Source organism: Triturus cristatus, chromosome 4_2 (assembly GCF_964204655.1).
Source record: "Triturus cristatus chromosome 4_2, aTriCri1.1, whole genome shotgun sequence".
Lineage (NCBI taxonomy): Eukaryota > Metazoa > Chordata > Amphibia > Caudata > Salamandridae > Triturus > Triturus cristatus.
The window spans coordinates 317,091,236-317,109,086 of NC_140586.1; the positions used below are offsets into that span (position 1 = coordinate 317,091,236).

The 17,851-nt window shown below is 48.3% G+C and overlaps 1 protein-coding gene across 1 annotated transcript in view; it reads right to left on the reverse strand.

The window, feature by feature from the left end:
* Positions 1-2,898: 2,898 nt before the first annotated feature.
* LOC146833783 (dimethylaniline monooxygenase [N-oxide-forming] 2-like) overlaps positions 2,899-17,851 on the reverse strand; it is a 196,604-nt gene continuing 181,651 nt past the window's right edge. The window contains exon 9 of the mRNA XM_085601659.1: positions 2,899-3,241. Within this exon, the coding sequence (XP_085457785.1) occupies positions 2,899-3,241 (343 nt within the window). The remainder of the gene's footprint in view (positions 3,242-17,851) is intronic.

Genomic DNA, 17,851 nt, shown 5'->3' on the forward strand with positions numbered 1-17,851 from the left:
GTTTTTGTAGCAGTTCAAAGTGTCTGCATCAAAGCCTTTGATTATTGATCTTTAACATTACAATATGAATTTGCCATTTTGCAACTTTTTTGTTTGCCTGAACATGAAAGTATAATTTATATATTATGTTTAACATTCTAATTGATTTCTATTGTTATACTATTGTGTTATGGATTATTATGATGAAATACACATATTTTTTAAGTGCGGCATTTACAAAGGCCACTTGGTACTCCAAAGGCAGGTGACCACCAGTCACTCAAATAAACAAAACTTATAATTGACATATGCCATATGTAGTCAAACACTTTGGAAATTGGGTTGCAGCATGTTGCTGAAATCTCCCCAAAGATATTTTATAATTTATAGCCATCCCACATTAGTGACAAACTTTTGACGTTGTTTATGAGACAATTTGGATCTCACCTATGCAGAAGTATTGTTCATTAGCAACAGAGTTTATATTTTTGTTCTGGAAGAAACCAGTCACACTGATGCTGAATTAACGTGTCATTACATGTAATTATTTGCTGTCTGAACCCAACAAGCCAGATTAAGGAGCATATGTACAATAGAAGTGCCGGAGCACGGCGTTAGCATTCTTGGCTTAACACCTGCTCAGCCACTTCTGAAACGCAGGGCTGCACCATATTTACAACAATATGGTGCAGCCCTGCGTTTCCTCTTGTGCTGCCACTAAATTTAGCTGCCTAACCCCAACACAGGCACCCTTGCACCATAGTGTAAGGGTGTCTGAGTTGCAGGGAAAGATTGTTTACGTGCAGGATGGTGTTCCCTGCTGCACATAAACAATCCTTAAATGGTGTTTTGTAACTTCTATGTGTGCTCCTTAATGCAGCACACATAGAAGTTGCAAAACGTCATTTTTTGTTTTACAGATTGTTTATGTGCAGGTAGGGGCCCCTTCCTGCACATAAACAACCAATGGCGTGTTGCTGTTTCCAAGTGTGCTTCACAATGCAGCACACATGGAAACAGCAAAAACGAGGAGAAATTAAACATTTCTCCTCGTTGCGCAGGGTAAGAACAGGTTTCCATTGTATATATGGCAGCGTCAAAATCAATGGGTATTGCATTGGAACGCTCACCGCAACACCCATTGCCCTCCCCTTTCATGCTCAGTTTAGCGTGAAAGGGTGCCTTATTTACAAGGCGGCGTTAAGACATGTTACGTGGCTTAACTCTGCCTTGTAAATAAGGCGAAGCCCCTATTGCCATCACAAGATTGTAAACAGTGACGTTGTGGTAGCAATAGGGGCTTATAAATATGCTGAAATCAACAGGAGAGGGAGGGAAATATAATATATAGGAACACTCTCAGTCCCCCAAGGTAAGTATAATCAAATCAACAAAAGAGTATGCCTGGTAAACAGTAAATGTAGAGCATGACAAAAAAATCCGAGTTGGATCTTAAAAAAGCCCTCACTCACCAACCTGGTTGGTGACATGCTTCATCATTGGGCCCCACCTGGAGAGGCCGAATGCCACCCTGGTGTGCTGCGACGTGTGGTGGACAGTGAATTTTAAAAGTATCACGATTGTGTCAAAACTAAATTTAATAGTAGCCAATCGGACACATTAAAAGCAGGTGGAGGACGGAATGCTGAATAAATTGTCCTTTGTAAGAGATGGTCAACATGTTTCTGCCTATGTGTTTGTAATTTAAACAGGCTTTCTTCAGGACCAAAAAAAGGTGTAGACCCCGGCGGTATGGGCACGCTAAGGCCCACCCTGACCTGAGGTACTAAGTGTGAAAAGAAGATAAAAAGTATAAGAAACTATATACACGTATCATCTGGTATCCCTCATGTGTGGGAGGAACAGAGTTTATTATTCACCACACATGAATAACCAGCTCCGCAGTAATTCTGGTGTCGCAGCACACCAGGGTGGCATTCGGCCTCTCCTGGTGGGGCCCAATGATGAAGAATGTCACCAACCAGGTTGGTGAGTGAGGGCTTTTTTAAGATCCTACTCGGATTTTTTTGTCATGCTCTACATTTACTGTTTACAAGGCTTATAAATATGCTCCTAAGTTTTCCACATATGGGGGGGATGTGGAGAGACATCCAGTTTCAAAATATACGGAGACAAACATTTTTGTGAGATAGTGGTCTTTCTCTCTTTGGCGATGTGACACAATTTGAGATTTTCATATGTTCCCTAAAAAGAAATTTGTATTTTCTCTGTAGTTGATTACATTGGCTAGTGTTTTGCAGGCTTTTTTTTCAGTAAAAAACCTGTGTGAGGTGATGTCCCTCAAGGTATTAAAAAAAGTACAGGCATGGTAACTGATATGGGGCCAGATGTACGACCCATTTTAGCAGTCTCAAACGGAAAATGGCCCGTTTGCAACTGCTAAAAAGAGTTGTCTGTATGTACAAACCCTATTTTGCGAGTCAGTAACCGATTCCCGACTTGCAAAATATGGTTTGCGAGTCACGATTAGGAAGGGGCGTGCCAAGGGCGTCCCTTCCTAATAGCGAGTCGCACTGATATGTATGATTGTTTGCGACTGCAAATGCGGTGGCAAAACAATCGCAATTACCATCCACTTCATGCAGGTGGTAAGACAGTTGCAAACACGGACGGACTTTGTGAATATATGCAAAAAAAGATTTTAGGAGCAGGCAGTGGTCCCACAGACTTGCAAAATGGAATGGTTGTACATCTGGCCCATGATATGGAAGGGGCTGTTTAGTAGGAGATCCAAACAGCTCGAGGGACATAACTGGACAATTAAATTGTTGAGGAAGCAGCATTAACATTTCTTCACTGTACTTATATAGATAAAAACAATATGAGAGCCAATATAATAAAACAGCCTCTATACATTTGTGGGATGGATTGTATACAAGAAATAATTTTTCATACTGTTTATGTCAATATAAAAATAGAAGCAAGCAAAGCAAAGAGACCGAGAAGTCCAAGCATGGTGGAAAGGAGAGACCTCTCAGTCTTCTTCACCACCCGCATCTTCAAGGGTGTCACTACCCGGTCCCACTTGGTCAGTATGGCGTTCCGTGCTCCGTCCCATTTCCCCGGACCAGTCAGTCGGTACTGAGGTGATGTGCAAGCACTGAAGAAGACTTCCAGTGCCAGTCTGGGATCACTCAGAAGAAGGTGGACGAAACTAGGCTTGACGCCGATCTCTGAAACAAGCTCGTCAATGTATTCGATAAACTCGATCTGAAAGGCATTTCCTTTGATGGTCCCATACCTTAATGAAAGAACACGGCATTTATTAAAAGCTTGAGTCATTCTTTGTCATTTTATATGGGAAACTCTTACTAGGAAGAATGTCTACTGCTTAGTCATAGGGTAGAAATGTCTAGTTGGGTTCAGGGTAATAAAGGCAACCCTGCTCGCTCCCTTTCACAAAGTCTGTTGTTTTAAACTCCTACTACCCACATTAAGTCTCATTAAGATGACTGGGATTCCTTCAAATAGTTTCACCTCTTCCCTATGTCCCATGCCATTGAATGTTAATTATTGGAATCGACGGCTATTGATCCATATCTGTTGTTTTTTAACACAGTCACATATTCTTAAGAAGTCTAGCCAGTTTTCAAGCACCGCCAATTGTAGAAGAAAATGGAATCGTGGCCAATTGATATGCAGTAATTCCATGAGAGTCACATAGTGGGTCTCCTAGATCTTGAGAGTGGTTGAATATCTATAGGCTTTCGTAAAGTGTTAATCAGGAGCTAAATGGAATTATTGTGCAGTACATTTGATGTGCACGTCTGAGCAGCACATTGTAACAGTGATAATAAAAAGTGGGGTACATCACTGAAGAAATATCCAAGCAAAGGAAGCTGAGGTGTGGAAGAACATTACGGGTATAAAAAAAAATAAAAAAAAGTACAAGAGTAGTAACAAAAGGTAGCAGTACTTTGTGAGCAATAGTAAAGGTAATGTATATGTGATGCCAGGTTTAACAATAATATATAGCACATGCAGCGGACCAATATTGCATAGACTGAGAATTTGCTGTTCAAGCAAGGACTATGGGATAAGCAGCTTTATCACCCATGGCACAAAGAGATATGCAAGGCAGCTACAGAATGGAAAAAAAAGAATTCGAGGCAAGCAAGCAAAGGTGAAGCAAACAATGTCAAAAATGGTACTTGTTGGAAGCCCACGGCGGGGACCAGGTTGACTGATCAAAACCACCACGAGCAAGGTGCCCCACAAGCTACTTCCATTAAGTAAAAACCCTGGCTCCGCTGTCCAATATTGTGAGAAAAAGAGGATCTGAGATCTTCGTGTATGCCAATGACTGACACCCAATTTATTTTCTCTATCAATGATAAGTTAGCTGAAACAAGGGATAATCTAGTCAAGTGCCCTTCTGACGTGGCAGAGTGGCTGCATCTCCACTGTCTAAAATTAAATGCAGATAAATCAGAAATCTTGTTCAGAGGTGCTGGAAAATGTTGGACTGATTCGTGGTGGCCAGCAATGCTAGGCACCGCACCGGCACCCAAAAAAGTGGTTACAAATTTGAGCTTTCTCATCAATAATACTCTGTCCCTACAAGACCATGTAACCAGGGTTCAAGGGACGTGTTTCGGACTGATACGTGTCTTTCAGAAATTGTTCCGACTGATCCCAGTAGCTTGGAGAAGTAACATAATCCAAGCTTTAAACCTGAGTAGGATTGACTATGGAAATGCATTATATGTTGGCATGTCTGATTGTTAGAAATGGGACTTCTGGTTGGCTAAGGCTTGCGCCAAAGCCAGGCAGAAACCACCACTCTAGTCAGGGCAAGGGAGCTCCACGCCAAAGATAACCCCTGCTCACCCCCTTGGTAGCTTGGCACAAGCAGTCAGGCTTATCCTGGTGGCAATGTGTAAAGCATTTGTGCACGCACACAGCAGCAACACCCTAGACCCACCACAAAGGAAACTCCACACAAGGTTATATATAAAAAGTAGCCTTTGTATTACAATAAACACCTTAAATGATAATCACATAATTTACACTGGCACTTGGCAGAATTTTACAGGGGACTATTTACACAAGACAGGGCCACATGGACCACTGTCCGACTTAGCACAAATCACCAATTGTAAATGTAGAACATATACCAACTGTAACACAAATTATCACTGTAGAGCACAACCAGTAACTACTGGCGCAATAATGACCTCAGCATTATCATAATAGAATCAGGTATAAAACCTATTCTGCATACATCACAGGGGCATAAACACATTATGCAATTTCTCATAAGTCTAACGCATTAGACCTTACCTCCTAAGTAGAATTATACTAGGGGTGTATATCACACAGGGAAGTATAATCTCCCTAACATAAACCTAAACAGGTAAAACAACCTCCTATGCAGAAATCATATCTAGAGGTATAAAACACAGGGTGCGCAAAACATGCTACACACAGTACATTTCCTAACACCCAACGCCATTAGTATATAAATCACAATAACACCTCAATCACATTAGGGTCCAGGTTGCGCCAGAACCTAAACGTAGCAGCTGCCCACTACTTGCTGGGCAGCTGGGGACAAGAACAGGGCCTAAACGCTGCAGCTGGCACTAAGTGCTGCGCAGCTGAGGAAGTAAAATGAGGCATGGGCTCTCAATGGCCCTTGAAATAATGTCCAAAACGTTGGAGCCACCTAGGCTCTAAAAACGACATGTCCCCCAGCACTGTGGAGCCACACAGGGCTCCTCTGGCCCTGTAAATAAGTATGGCCCACGTTGGAGCGCCATAGTGCTCAAGAAAAGCAGGTCCTAACCGTTGGAGCCACCTAGGCTCTAGAACCCAAAAGAAACATGCCCCCCTTCTCGCTGGGGCAGCCCCCTCGCAACCGGGGCAGCCCAGGCGCCGACACTGCGCCTCGATATGGCCCCAGACACGGGGGCCAGCACGGGCCCCTCTGGACCCTTAAACCAGAAGAATGCCCCTCATGGTAGCCCCGGGCCTTTAAGTTAACTTGCCCCATCGTTGGAGCCACCAAGGCTCGGGAAAACAAACACGCGCCCTTCGTTGGAGCCACGTAGGCTCTGAAAGTCACTGTGCCCACGTTGGAGCCACGGGGCTCTTAAAATAAACATGCCCCCGTTGGAGCGGCCTGCTGCCATCCGGGGCCGCTCTAGGATTTTTTACACTGTAGTTTCTGCGGAGCCCCCCCCCAGCCCTGTCACACTCACCGGGTTGTTCTCTTCACCCAGTCCCTCTTCTGGGACCGGGACTTCCTGCACTCGCCGCACGCCTCGCGCTTCTCACGGGGCTCCCAGCCACTCAAGGGAGCCCCGCTGGGACGCGAGGCAGCTCCGGCATGGTCCTTCACCTGGGTCCTCTCCTAGGGTCCAGGACTTCTCTCCGGTGGGGCGCGCGGGGCTTCCCTTCGCACACGGGAGCCCCTCGCGACCCGGCACTGCCTCTCGTCTTCTGCTCCCGGTTCCGTCCGGCGGCCCGCCCACAACCAGGCGGGCCGCAGACGGCAGCGTGGATCTCGGGGGCAATGAGGGGTAGGCTCCCTCGTAAGGGAAAATAAATGTAAAAGCGGGGTGGGCACCCGCATTGGACTCCAATAAGCGGGGTGGGCATCCACATTAATTATGAAATAAAAACAAAGATGCAGGGTGGGCACCTGCATATAATTAAAGCCAAAGAAGCGGGGTGGGCACCCGCAAGGCTCACGAGGCGGGGGGAAGCCCTACGAGGGGGATTCCCTCGGCAAGGGCTGCTGCTTGGCGCTGATCAGCCCCACAGGCTCCAAGGCGACACCAAGTCTTGGCAAAAGCAAACCAATAGGTCCAAGAAGTCCTGGGCATAAAGAAATGGAGCAGAAAAGCTCCCAGCAAACAAAAGTCCTCCAGGCATCCAGGGCAGGGCAGGGCAGGGCCCAGGGAGGCAAGCCTTCCCCTGAGGGTATTCCCAGACGTGGGACCCGTGCTCACTATGCCACTGGAGTCAAGCTATCCTGGCTGATGACGGCTGATAGCCAGAAACCGGTCCTAGGATGCTTGATTCCGGTCCAGGGAAGACATGGCTTGGCAGTTCGGGCTGGACTGTTCCCATGAGGCACAGGGTCAAGACTGATTTGCATATGGCCATGTCTAAACTGGGGTGGTGTAGTGGGCAAAAGAACGATGGATTTAACCCAGATCTCTTGACTGGGGGAGAATGTATGCATTGTCAGCATTCCGTCCATCATTTGTTTGTTGTAACGCTTCCCCTGAGCCCCAGCAGCAGCACGCCCCTGGTAGATTCAAGTCCAGAACAAGAACATTTTCATGGGGTCACAGCCCTTCTTTTATACACCAAATCCTTTGTCTCCAAAGGTGCAGGGAAGGGGCGAACCAGATGCAACTGGTTCCTGAGCACTTAGTTTTGCTCAGCCCCTCTCCCTATTCACAGGACAGGCCAGGGACATCAGATGCACCACAGGGGGTGGAGCCAGCATTTTGTAGGGAAAACCCAGCCCTATTCAGGTCCCAGGTGTACTCCTCCCTGCCATCAACATGCAGATCTCTCCACTCACCACCGGGGCAGACCCATCCTGACTCCTGGAGACAGACACACCAGCCAATCACAAGCCAGACAGTCACTGCACATTTATTACACAAACATGCCAGCTTCTAGAAGTGGCACTTCTACACGAGACACCGTAACGCCGTACACATCATCGCGCAGCATTCAATCTCACGAGTTCGCACATACCAAACTCGACCCTGCACTCCTCTCACATCAGGACTTAACACGGTGACTCAGATCCCCCATGCATTCCTATGGGAGGGAAGGTCAGTCTCACTAAAACAAACACAGAGCGCACGCACTTTACACGGGACCACAGTGCTAAAGTGCTCAGAGGCCTAAAATCACCAATACCACGTTACAGAAAAAGGCTAGGAGAACGCAAAAAGTTTTGGGGTGAACCTGCTAGAAGGGCCAAGTCCAACACTGATTATTTGTTCTCAAGGCTTCAAACTGTTCAAAATACAGCTGGCAAACTTGTTTGCATTGTAGGCAAAGGGACTCAGCATCTGCCTGCCTCAACCAGCTTCATCGGCTACCAGTTCGCAAATGAGCTATCTTTAAGTTACTGTGCCACACACATAGAGCACGTCATGGTAACAGCCCTAGGCTATTGTTAAATAAAGTCAACTTTCACAAACCTACTCAGAGTCTCAGATCAGCCAGCAAGGCCTTGATATTCTGTAAAAGAATTAAGAAATCCCAGATGAGTGGCCACACTTTTAACTTCTTAGCCGCCACTCATTTGAATAGGCTCCATCAGGATCTGCGCACGGTGTCAGATTTGTGGCTTTCAGAAAACAATTGAAGAAATGGCTATATCCTCTTTAGTCTTATTAACCACAAACTAGTTACTAACTCAGACTAGCGCTTTATAAATGCCAAATACAATTTTTTTTTAAAAAGTTGTTAAAAAGAGAAGTGAGGCATGATAGTGGCCTAAAGTGGAGCTGTACATCTGAAAAAGTATTTGTGTGACCACAGTAGTGTGTCTACTCATCCACGCACACTCCCTTGCAGTCGCTCATACTCTCGCTCTCTGTAACTCACGCATACTCCATTACAGAGACTCTGTCACTCATTTCCATTCACTGCTTGTCACTGACTCTCGCCCACTCACTTTCACTCACACACGCTCACACATAGAGACCTGCACTTTCACCAATATGCACTAGCTCACAAAACCTGAAGCGCAAACATGCACACCCAATACATTTAAAACCATTGCTCTGTTTGCCTTAGCTTTCAGCAAATGTTGTTCCAGCTCCTGGTGCTCCTTTTTTATGATATTAATTGTGAATAATAATTTATTATTCACTACTAGTGTAACTATAAAAATGGGCGGTAAACAAGAAGATCTGAGCATCAACGACCAGAAGAGCAGGCTACCCCTGTGTTCTTGGCACTGGTTTTGACACCTCTGAGGCCTGGGTCGCAAAAGCAATGCTTAAGGGGTCGTAAGGTGCAAGCTAGGGTTCCCAGGTATAGCCCCTGGCAACCACTAAACGGCGTTCATTCTCTTCTGCCTCTGCTGTTGAAAATCTATGATCGGCTGGCCCATCTGCAACTGGCCTGCCGGTTTGCATTGGCACATTTTCCTGCCATGAACACCATTTGAGGCATGACGGGAATGCCAAGTAAAAGTAAAATTGTTAGTGAAGGTCAGTGAGAAAAATTCCCTATGAAACAGGGCATTTTAACAGATATTTTTTTTGCTCCTTAGAGCGAAACTTCCCTTTGGAGGTTTAGTAATGCAAAACAAAAAGCATGCGAGGAGAGTTGATTCAACTTGGCACCCTGCGTGGCATTCAGCTCTGCCTAAGACACAATCACTGCATCGGCTGATGCCCATGAGCTGGTGAGATCCATACTAGGCAAGAAGAGATCTCATAATATTATGCCAGAGGATGCTCTGATGGCTGGATGCAAACCAGGGCCTCTGCTGACCCTGCAGCGGTTGCCCCTCCATTAGGGCAAAGGGGCGTTGCCCCTTCCTGCTGCCAGCGTCACAAAAGGTGAAAATTAAAATGGTAATACATTTATTACCACTTTATTTTTGCCTTTCTCCAGCCGGAGCCATGTTTGGGGGCGGGGCCACTGCTGCTGACTGGAAGCCGGGGAGTGATGCTCACTCCACCATAAATCACACAAAGACACTTCCAAATTTAATTCACGCCCTCCATTATCTGAAGGAAGTCCTTCCATTATAGGAAATTCTGTTCTCCATGCCTATAGAAGTGCCTTCCCAGTGTGTTTTTGTGTTTTGAGTGTCTGCCATTTAGTGCAGTATTATACCTCTACTTGTACTTTGTACTCTTTTGTAACATGCACACATGTCACCTTTCCTTTTGTAACGTATCGTTTGCTACCTCTTGTATTTTGTTTGCTTTTGATACATGCACAATTGCCACCATTACCTCATGTAATGTAACGTTTGTTTTGGTGCTTTTGTAACATGCTCACTTGTAATTTTCGCCTCATGTATCATTACTGTTCCTTATTGTGAAGCGCTCTGACACCTTCGGGTAAAGTCCGCGCTATATAAAAACGCATAAAATAAAATTAAAATAAAAACACAGCGCATGTCATGTCTTGCGACGGCCAGCCTGACATGTGCCATGTAAACCTCTACACCCAGCTATCTAAGACAGCTAGGTGGAGAGCAGACCCAGGCCCCCAGATTGGCTGCAGCGTCGAGGCAGCCCACTTCAGCCAATCCTAGCGCTGCTCTCATGCTGCTTAACATTATTAACTAGTTAAATAGCAGGTGCACACCCGCGAGGTTGTCCAAGAGAGAAAAGATACAACCCCACAAATACGTAGTTTGCACAGAGGGTGTTTTTTGTTTGTGTTGGTTCTTTAGTCTTGGGAAGACGACTAGAAGTGTTTTTGTTGAAGTATTTTAGGAACAGACTAATATAATTGGACTTGGATCCCGCACGAGTATGACGGACGGGGACACCTTCGCTTACAGCGAAGAACATATTTCCAAATTGTTTAATGACCCTCCTCTTTTCGCTTCGGTGACATTAAGCGCTACAGCCAAAATTACAAATGAATCGGATCGTCTCATCAGACTTAAAAAGAAACAAATTAGAACTGATCTCCACGGCCACTTCCTTGTGGAACATCTAAGGGCAGGAACAATACCCGGAGGCTTACAGATACGCAATGTACCGGTAATTTTTACAGAGGATCCGATCTATAAAAAAGGCTACAGTCTTATCGAAACAAAATGCAGCAGAGACCTAATGGTCCTGACTGTGGAAACAGCACAAAGATTATCAAAACAACAACTGGAAGAGATAGCCGTTCTAGAATCAGAGATCAAATCAAACCAACTCATTGCGGATTCAAAAACGCTCCTGGAAAAAGTAGATAAAGAAATTTTGGAATTCAAAGACTTTTCAATCAACCAAAAGGGAGTCAAGTTTGAAAAAGACAGGAAGAACTTTTCAATTGAAAAAACATATCCTTATCTCCAAATTGATTTCTACTCGAGACCGGAAGCACGTAGGTGTCTGCCTGAATATCAAGGTAGATCAAGAAACAACTTTATAACTTTCTCGGACACATCTTCGTCATCAAGTGGAACTGAGACAGAAACCCCAAATAATCGACCAGAGTATAATAGACGAGGTAATTACCAACAAAACTTCCAACAACAACCGTCTTTTTTAGGAAGGGGCCGCCAAAAACCACGAGGCAGGATGCAATACAGCAATCAACCGTGGGAAATGTCAACAAGGAGACACAATTACAAGAATTAAACAAATCACTGATTTACAATCTGTCAGAAAAAATTCTAACACACGCGGCCTTCAAAAAGGATAAAAGTATTGCCAACCAGATTGTCCGGGCAGCTATGCCCAAAACGAAAAATGTCACAATCAGAACCTTTTTTTTTTTTTTTTTTGTTTTGTTTTGAAAAACCTTTATTACAGTTTCAGAGACATACAAATATGGGCCTACAACCAACAGGCCGGCCGCTAATGCACACTATAAGCATAGACACATCTTAACAACCACATCGGTGAAGCAATAAGAGAGCTACTGGAGTGCTAATCAACTCAGCCAGCCGCAGCCGCAGTCCATAGACAAGCAAAGAAAGGTTTCATATTTTTAAAGAAAACGAAAAACATCACACACACAAGGCAGAGGAGGTCAATAGTAGTAACATGTGCTCCCCGTAACAAAGGGGTAAACAAACCCAGGGAGAAAGAGGGGGGGGGCAGGCAGAAGAAACCAAATGCACATGTCGCAGGAGCATAGAGGAATGCGCGGGCTAGGGAGACAGAGCAGCATCCATCTCTCGCGTCTGGGGCGGGGCGCAAATACCTCCACGATAGGAGTTCCAGGGACCCCACACCTTAATCCACTTCCCAGGCTTGCCTCTTGCCACATACACCATTTTCTCTCTGAACATACACCAGTCCATGTGTTCCTTCCACGCTGAGACCGTTGGTGTCCTCTGGGAGCCCCACAGTTGTGCAATGTCACGCTTCGCTACCATATAGCCCAGAGTCACCCACTGCGTCTGCATCACATTGTAATCAGTCGGCTCCCAGACATTCAGCAAACATCTCCGTGCCTCCGGCAACAAGGCAACATGCGTGACTTCTTCTAACACCGCATGCACTCTACACCAAAACCGAGTCACCTCCGGACACTCCCACAGGATATGGAGGAAAGTCCCCAGTAGTCCACAGCCTCGCTTACACAGACCATCCACCAAATACCCCATACGCATCAAACCTGGCCCCGTGACGTACACTCTATGAAGTATCTTAAGCTGGACGAAACGCAAGCAGGCCGGGATAGCCACCTCTTTCGGGGAGGCCACCGCTGACACCCAGTCCTCGTCGTCAAGTTCCAAACCGTCGGCAATCCATGTCTCCCGCAATGAGGTCAGCAAACCCATTCGATCATTGATAAGCTTCTTATAAATCAGCGAAATGGTACTATCCGGCACATAGCCGTCCAATACTCTATCTTCCAACGGGGAGGACTCCGGAATAGCCGCAACATCCGGGAATACGGAACACAAGGCGTGATGAACCTGAGCGTACCGAAAGTATTCCCTATCGTTCAACTGATATTCGGTTTTCAGCATGTCGAACGTCTTAAATTTCCCTTTCGTCCAGAGATCCCCTACCTTGCTGATACCAATCATATCCCATTTATCAAAGCCTTTCGTAGTACACAGATAACCCAAACGCCGGGAAGCGTACAATGGCGTTGCCCGAGTCAAGCGATCCCTCCACCCCATCGCCGCATTGGCTGCATGCCACACCTGCACCGCGACCCGCGTCGGGCCTGTCAATCGCGCATCAAGGGACCCCGAGTATAGTGCTCGATTATAATCCCCGCTTGGCAATAACAATTTGTCCATCTCAAAAGCCGGGTTCAAAGCAGGCCCATACATCCCGTGATTAACAGCAGCCAACTGGGAGGCCCAATAATATCGTTTAATATCAGGGAGAGCGACCCCCCCATCGTACCACGGTAGGGTTAGTTTGGCGAGAGCGATCCGCGGCCGCCCATCCCAAAACAATCGACGCTGAAGACACTCCACCTCCCGAAAATAGCAGGCCGGCACTACGTCCACAGTGTTCTGTAGGGCGTACAAAAAGCGTGGCAGCGACATCATTTTGAACAACGCTGCCCGGCCGAGCGGCGAGAGCGGCAGTCGCCGCCAACCCGCAACATCCGCCCTTAGGCGCTGAAGGGGGGGGAGAAGATTCCGCTCATACCGGGCCACCGGGTCTAGGGTGATAAAGATTCCCAAATACTTAAACCCCGACTGCGCAACCTGGATAGGGCACCCCGCGGAAGGGGGGGGGCCTCCCCGGAGAGAACGTACACACAAGACTTAGCCCAGTTAATGACCAATCCGGAGTTGCGACCAAAGGAGCTCAACACATCCACCAATACAATGAGCGATTTGCGCGGAGATGCAAGATACAAGAGGATATCGTCCGCATATAGGGAGACACGATCCTCGTACTCCGGCGTCCATCTAAGGCCACGCATCGAAGGGTGCCACCGCAGCCACTCCGCAAGGGGCTCCAAACAAAGCGCAAAGAGAAGAGGCGACAACGGACATCCCTGTCGCGTGCCCCTACCCAAAGCAAAAGGAGCCGACACCCATCCGTTGACCACCACCTGTGCCAGTGGGTTATCATAAAGCAATTTCACCCAACCGATGAACCCCGGGCCGAACCCAAACTTCGCCAATGCTGCCCAAATATACGGCCATTCCAAGGTGTCAAACGCCATGGTAGCGTCCAGGGACGCCAAAATGGCCGGCTCACGCATGAATGGCGCTCTAGCGAGGACGCCATGCAGTCGCCGCAGGTTCAAAGCGGTATTGCGATGGGGTATAAAACCGGATTGATCCTGATGGATCAGGTCGCCCACGACCCGGATCAGGCGATTGGCCAGTACCTTGGCGAGGATTTTGGGCTCCGCGTTCAACAAAGAGATAGGCCTGTAAGAAGTACACCGATCCCGCGGCTTCCCTTCCTTATGGATAACAACAATAGTAGCAAGACGTTGGTCAGGGGGGAGGGAGCCCACCGCCTGTGCCTCAAGGAACATGTCCCGGAGATACGGCGCAATCTTATCTGGGCGCAACTTATATAATTCGATGGGAAGGCCATTAGGACCCATGGCCTTGCCCGAAGCAATAGAGCGAATGGCCAAAGCAATCTCATCCGGCGACGGGGCCGCGTCCATCAATAATTTATCCTCTTCAGATAGAGATGGCAAAGCAGTGTCTTTAAGCAGCAGGCGAGAGTCTTCCTCCGATCGCTCAGAGACCGGAGAGTAAACCCCGTGAAAATACTCCGCAAAGCAATCAACAATATCACCGGGGTCCGTCACACACACACCATCCACCCTCTCAACAACCGGCACCACTCGACTCACTCTCTCCTTCTTATCCAACCAGGCAATCAACTTCGCCGCCTTATCACCCATATCGTACAAACGCCCCTGTTGCTCCCTGCTCATACTCTTAGCAGATTCAGTAACCAGCGCCTTGTAGTCGGCCTGTTTAAGCCCCAGCACATGCAGTCTGTCATCCGTAACACCTTGCTCCAAATCGATCTCCAACTCGGTGATCTCATTTTCTAGTCGAACCACCTCCTTCGCCTCGCATTTTTTGGTATGGGAGATGAGAGACAGGGCCTGGCCCCGGAGCACCGTCTTAAAGGCCTCCCAAAGGGAGACGGCGGAAGACACCGACCCCACGTTGTCGTTAAAATAGTGTTCCAGGGACCTAACCAGGTCTGCACGGATCGTGGGGTTTCGTAGGTACTAGGGGTTGATCGGCGCCACCCTCCCCACCGCCCCCATGGCGATATCTAAGTGTAGCAAAAGAGGGGAGTGATCAGATATACCGCGGGCCAAGTGTCGCACCTCCCCAATCATCCCAGCATGGGCCGCAGGCACTAGCATATAGTCAAGCCTCGAAAGACTACCGTGGGCCCCGGAGTGGAAGGTATATTGTGCTTGTCCAGGGTGTTTCAACCGGCAACAATCTATCAGTCCCAGGGTATCCAGAAAGCCCCCCAGCCAGTTCTGGGCCCGAGGGAGGTCCCTAGGGGGGTGTCGATCTTCAACTCCGGAAACCACTGCGTTAAAATCCCACCCCAAGATCAAAACCCCCCCCGGAAGCCCAAGTAGCAGGCGCCTCAAATCAGCAAAGGTGGCCGTCTGCAGGCCCGGCGGTACGTAGACAGTAACCAGCGAAATCAACTTACCCTCCCATCTCCCCACCAGCGCAGTGTAGCGCCCTCTGTCGTCGTGGAGCACCTCATCCACCTCCAACGGGAGAGAGGTCCTAACTAAAATGCCCACTCCCCTCGAGCCAGAGGTGAAACCAGAATGGGCCAGGAGGCGATATCCTCGCCTGTTCATGGCATGGAAAGAGTTCCCTATGAGGTGCGTCTCCTGCAGAAACACAATGTCAGGCGAAATACGTTTCAAGAACTGCAGGACCACCCCCTGCTTTATCCTGTCCCCCAGCCCATTCACATTCCATGAAAGAAGTCTCAACCCCTTACCCCCCATCCCCCCCAGCACAAAATATCCCCCTCCCGGAGAGCACAATCATAATAACACAACAGAAAACATTACCCCGCCTTGTGATGCAAACAAACAAACCCCAACCCCACCCCATCAACCCCAACAAAACTCCCCCCTCCCTGCACCCCTGCGTGAGCCCAAACAGCCCCCCAACGTGCAGTGTGCCTGTCGCCCCAATATGAAACTCACTACAAAGAAGACAAGAAAAACCCCAGAAGGAGGAAAGGGCCCCAGCAAGCCCCCCGCAACCTCCAAATACCAAAGGGCAAAGTGTTACAAACTGGAGTCCAGTGCAGCCACAGGTGCAAAACGTTACCAGTCCGGTCCATAGCCAGGATCCCAGTTCTATTCCTGCTCTGTCGAGCACTCTCCGCTCTCCGCCATCCGACCTTCCCGACCTCGACCCCTAGGTAGGGCATCCAGCCACTCTCCAACCGCCTCCGGCCGGTCAAAGAAATGCGAGCGACCCTCTAACTCAACCCGCAGCCTAGCCGGGAATAGCATCGCATATTTCAGCTCCATGTCCCTCAAGCGCCGTTTGACGGCCAAAAATCCCAACCGTTGCTTTTGAACCGCTTGCGTGAAGTCTGGGTAAAAGCTAACATTAGAGTTCTCAAACTTTAATGGCCCAGCCACCCTCGATGCCTGAAGGATAGCATCTCTGTCCCAAAAATTAAGAAGTCGGGCAATGATAGGCCGCGGGGGAGCACCCACCTTGGGCGCACCACCCGGAATCCTGTGGGCCCGTTCCACAGCGAAGAACTTGCTCAGTCCCTTGGGTGCTAGATGAGTCACCACTAGATCCTCCACAAAAAGATCCGCAGCAGACTCCTCCGACCGTTCGGGCACCCCAATAATACGGACATTATTGCGCCTGGCCCTGCTTTCGGAATCCTGAAGGCGACGATCAGTCAGGTCACTGGCGAGCCGCAATCTCCGCACCTCCGTCTGCAAAGCGGCCACATCCACAGTTAGGCTTGAGTCAATGAGTCGACCCGGTCATTTGTTTTGGACAGGTCCGCTCTGACCAAATTCACATCAATCAACACCGAGTCCAATTTATTAGCCAGGGTATCAAATTGCTGGTTCACAGTCGCCTTCATCTCCTCAATGGCCCCCATGACATCCAGCAGAGTCAATTCGGACGATGCGCCCGAGGCCTCCTTGGGCCGCTCAGGCGATTTATGTGATCCACTAGGGGATCCCTTTGGCTGCGCATAGAGGTCCATGTTGTTGGCCTGGGTATAAGCTCCCCTCCGGGTAGACTTGGGTTTCAGCTTGTCGCCGTCCACTCTCGCCGCCATCATCAGCGACCACCAAGGTCAGCACCCTCCAGCACCCGGAGGAAGGCCAGGCGACCAATGCAGGAGATCCGGGCCACCAACTGAAATAGGCCCGTTTACAGTTCGAGAATCAGGCCATGCACTCCGTCCTCGGCGCTGCTTACCCGAAGTCCCGACGTCAGTTTCCGCAGATCAACTCGAAACCGAAAGTGAAAGCACGGGGTCCGGGGCAGGCCCCGACTGGCATGCCGCTGTTGTTCACTTCGCACCCGGGCACCTCACCAACTCGAGTTCGGGACCAAGGCCGGAGAAGGCCGCAAACTTCAGATCGCCACCAGTCCGGTTCCCGGAGTCCGATTTCGATTTGGAAAACGAGTGGCACCTTAGCGCAAGATCATAGACAAAAGCCCCTCTAGAAAACCAGGATTATGACAGGATAGACGTGGGAGGTTGCGGAGGCCCTCGGGAGCCACAAGCCTAAGCGGCCATCTTGGTTGCGCGCTAGGCTCCTCCCCCAATCAGAAGCTTTTTGAATTTGCCACCTATCCATGGGCATCACAAATGCGGGACATGCACATGCTGTGAGTCAACTATAGAAGGCGATCTGTTCTCACATAATGGAATCCACTGGAAGCACGATATGTTTTCAAATTGCAAATCCAAATTCGTGGTTTATGGAATACTGTGCCCCTGCAATAAGTTGTATATTGGCAAGACCAATCAAGAAATCAGACACAGAATCCAGCAACATAAATCAAGAATTCGGAAACAAGTTTCAAATGCACCTTTGGTCAACCATTGGTCCTTAAAAAACCCTACGGAAAGAGATTTGAAATGGACAACTATCTCTAAAGTCGAACAAGACGCCAGAGGCGGTGATCTGGACTCCAAACTATTGAGACGGGAAGCAATGTTGATTATTAAATTTAACACTTCAGTGGACG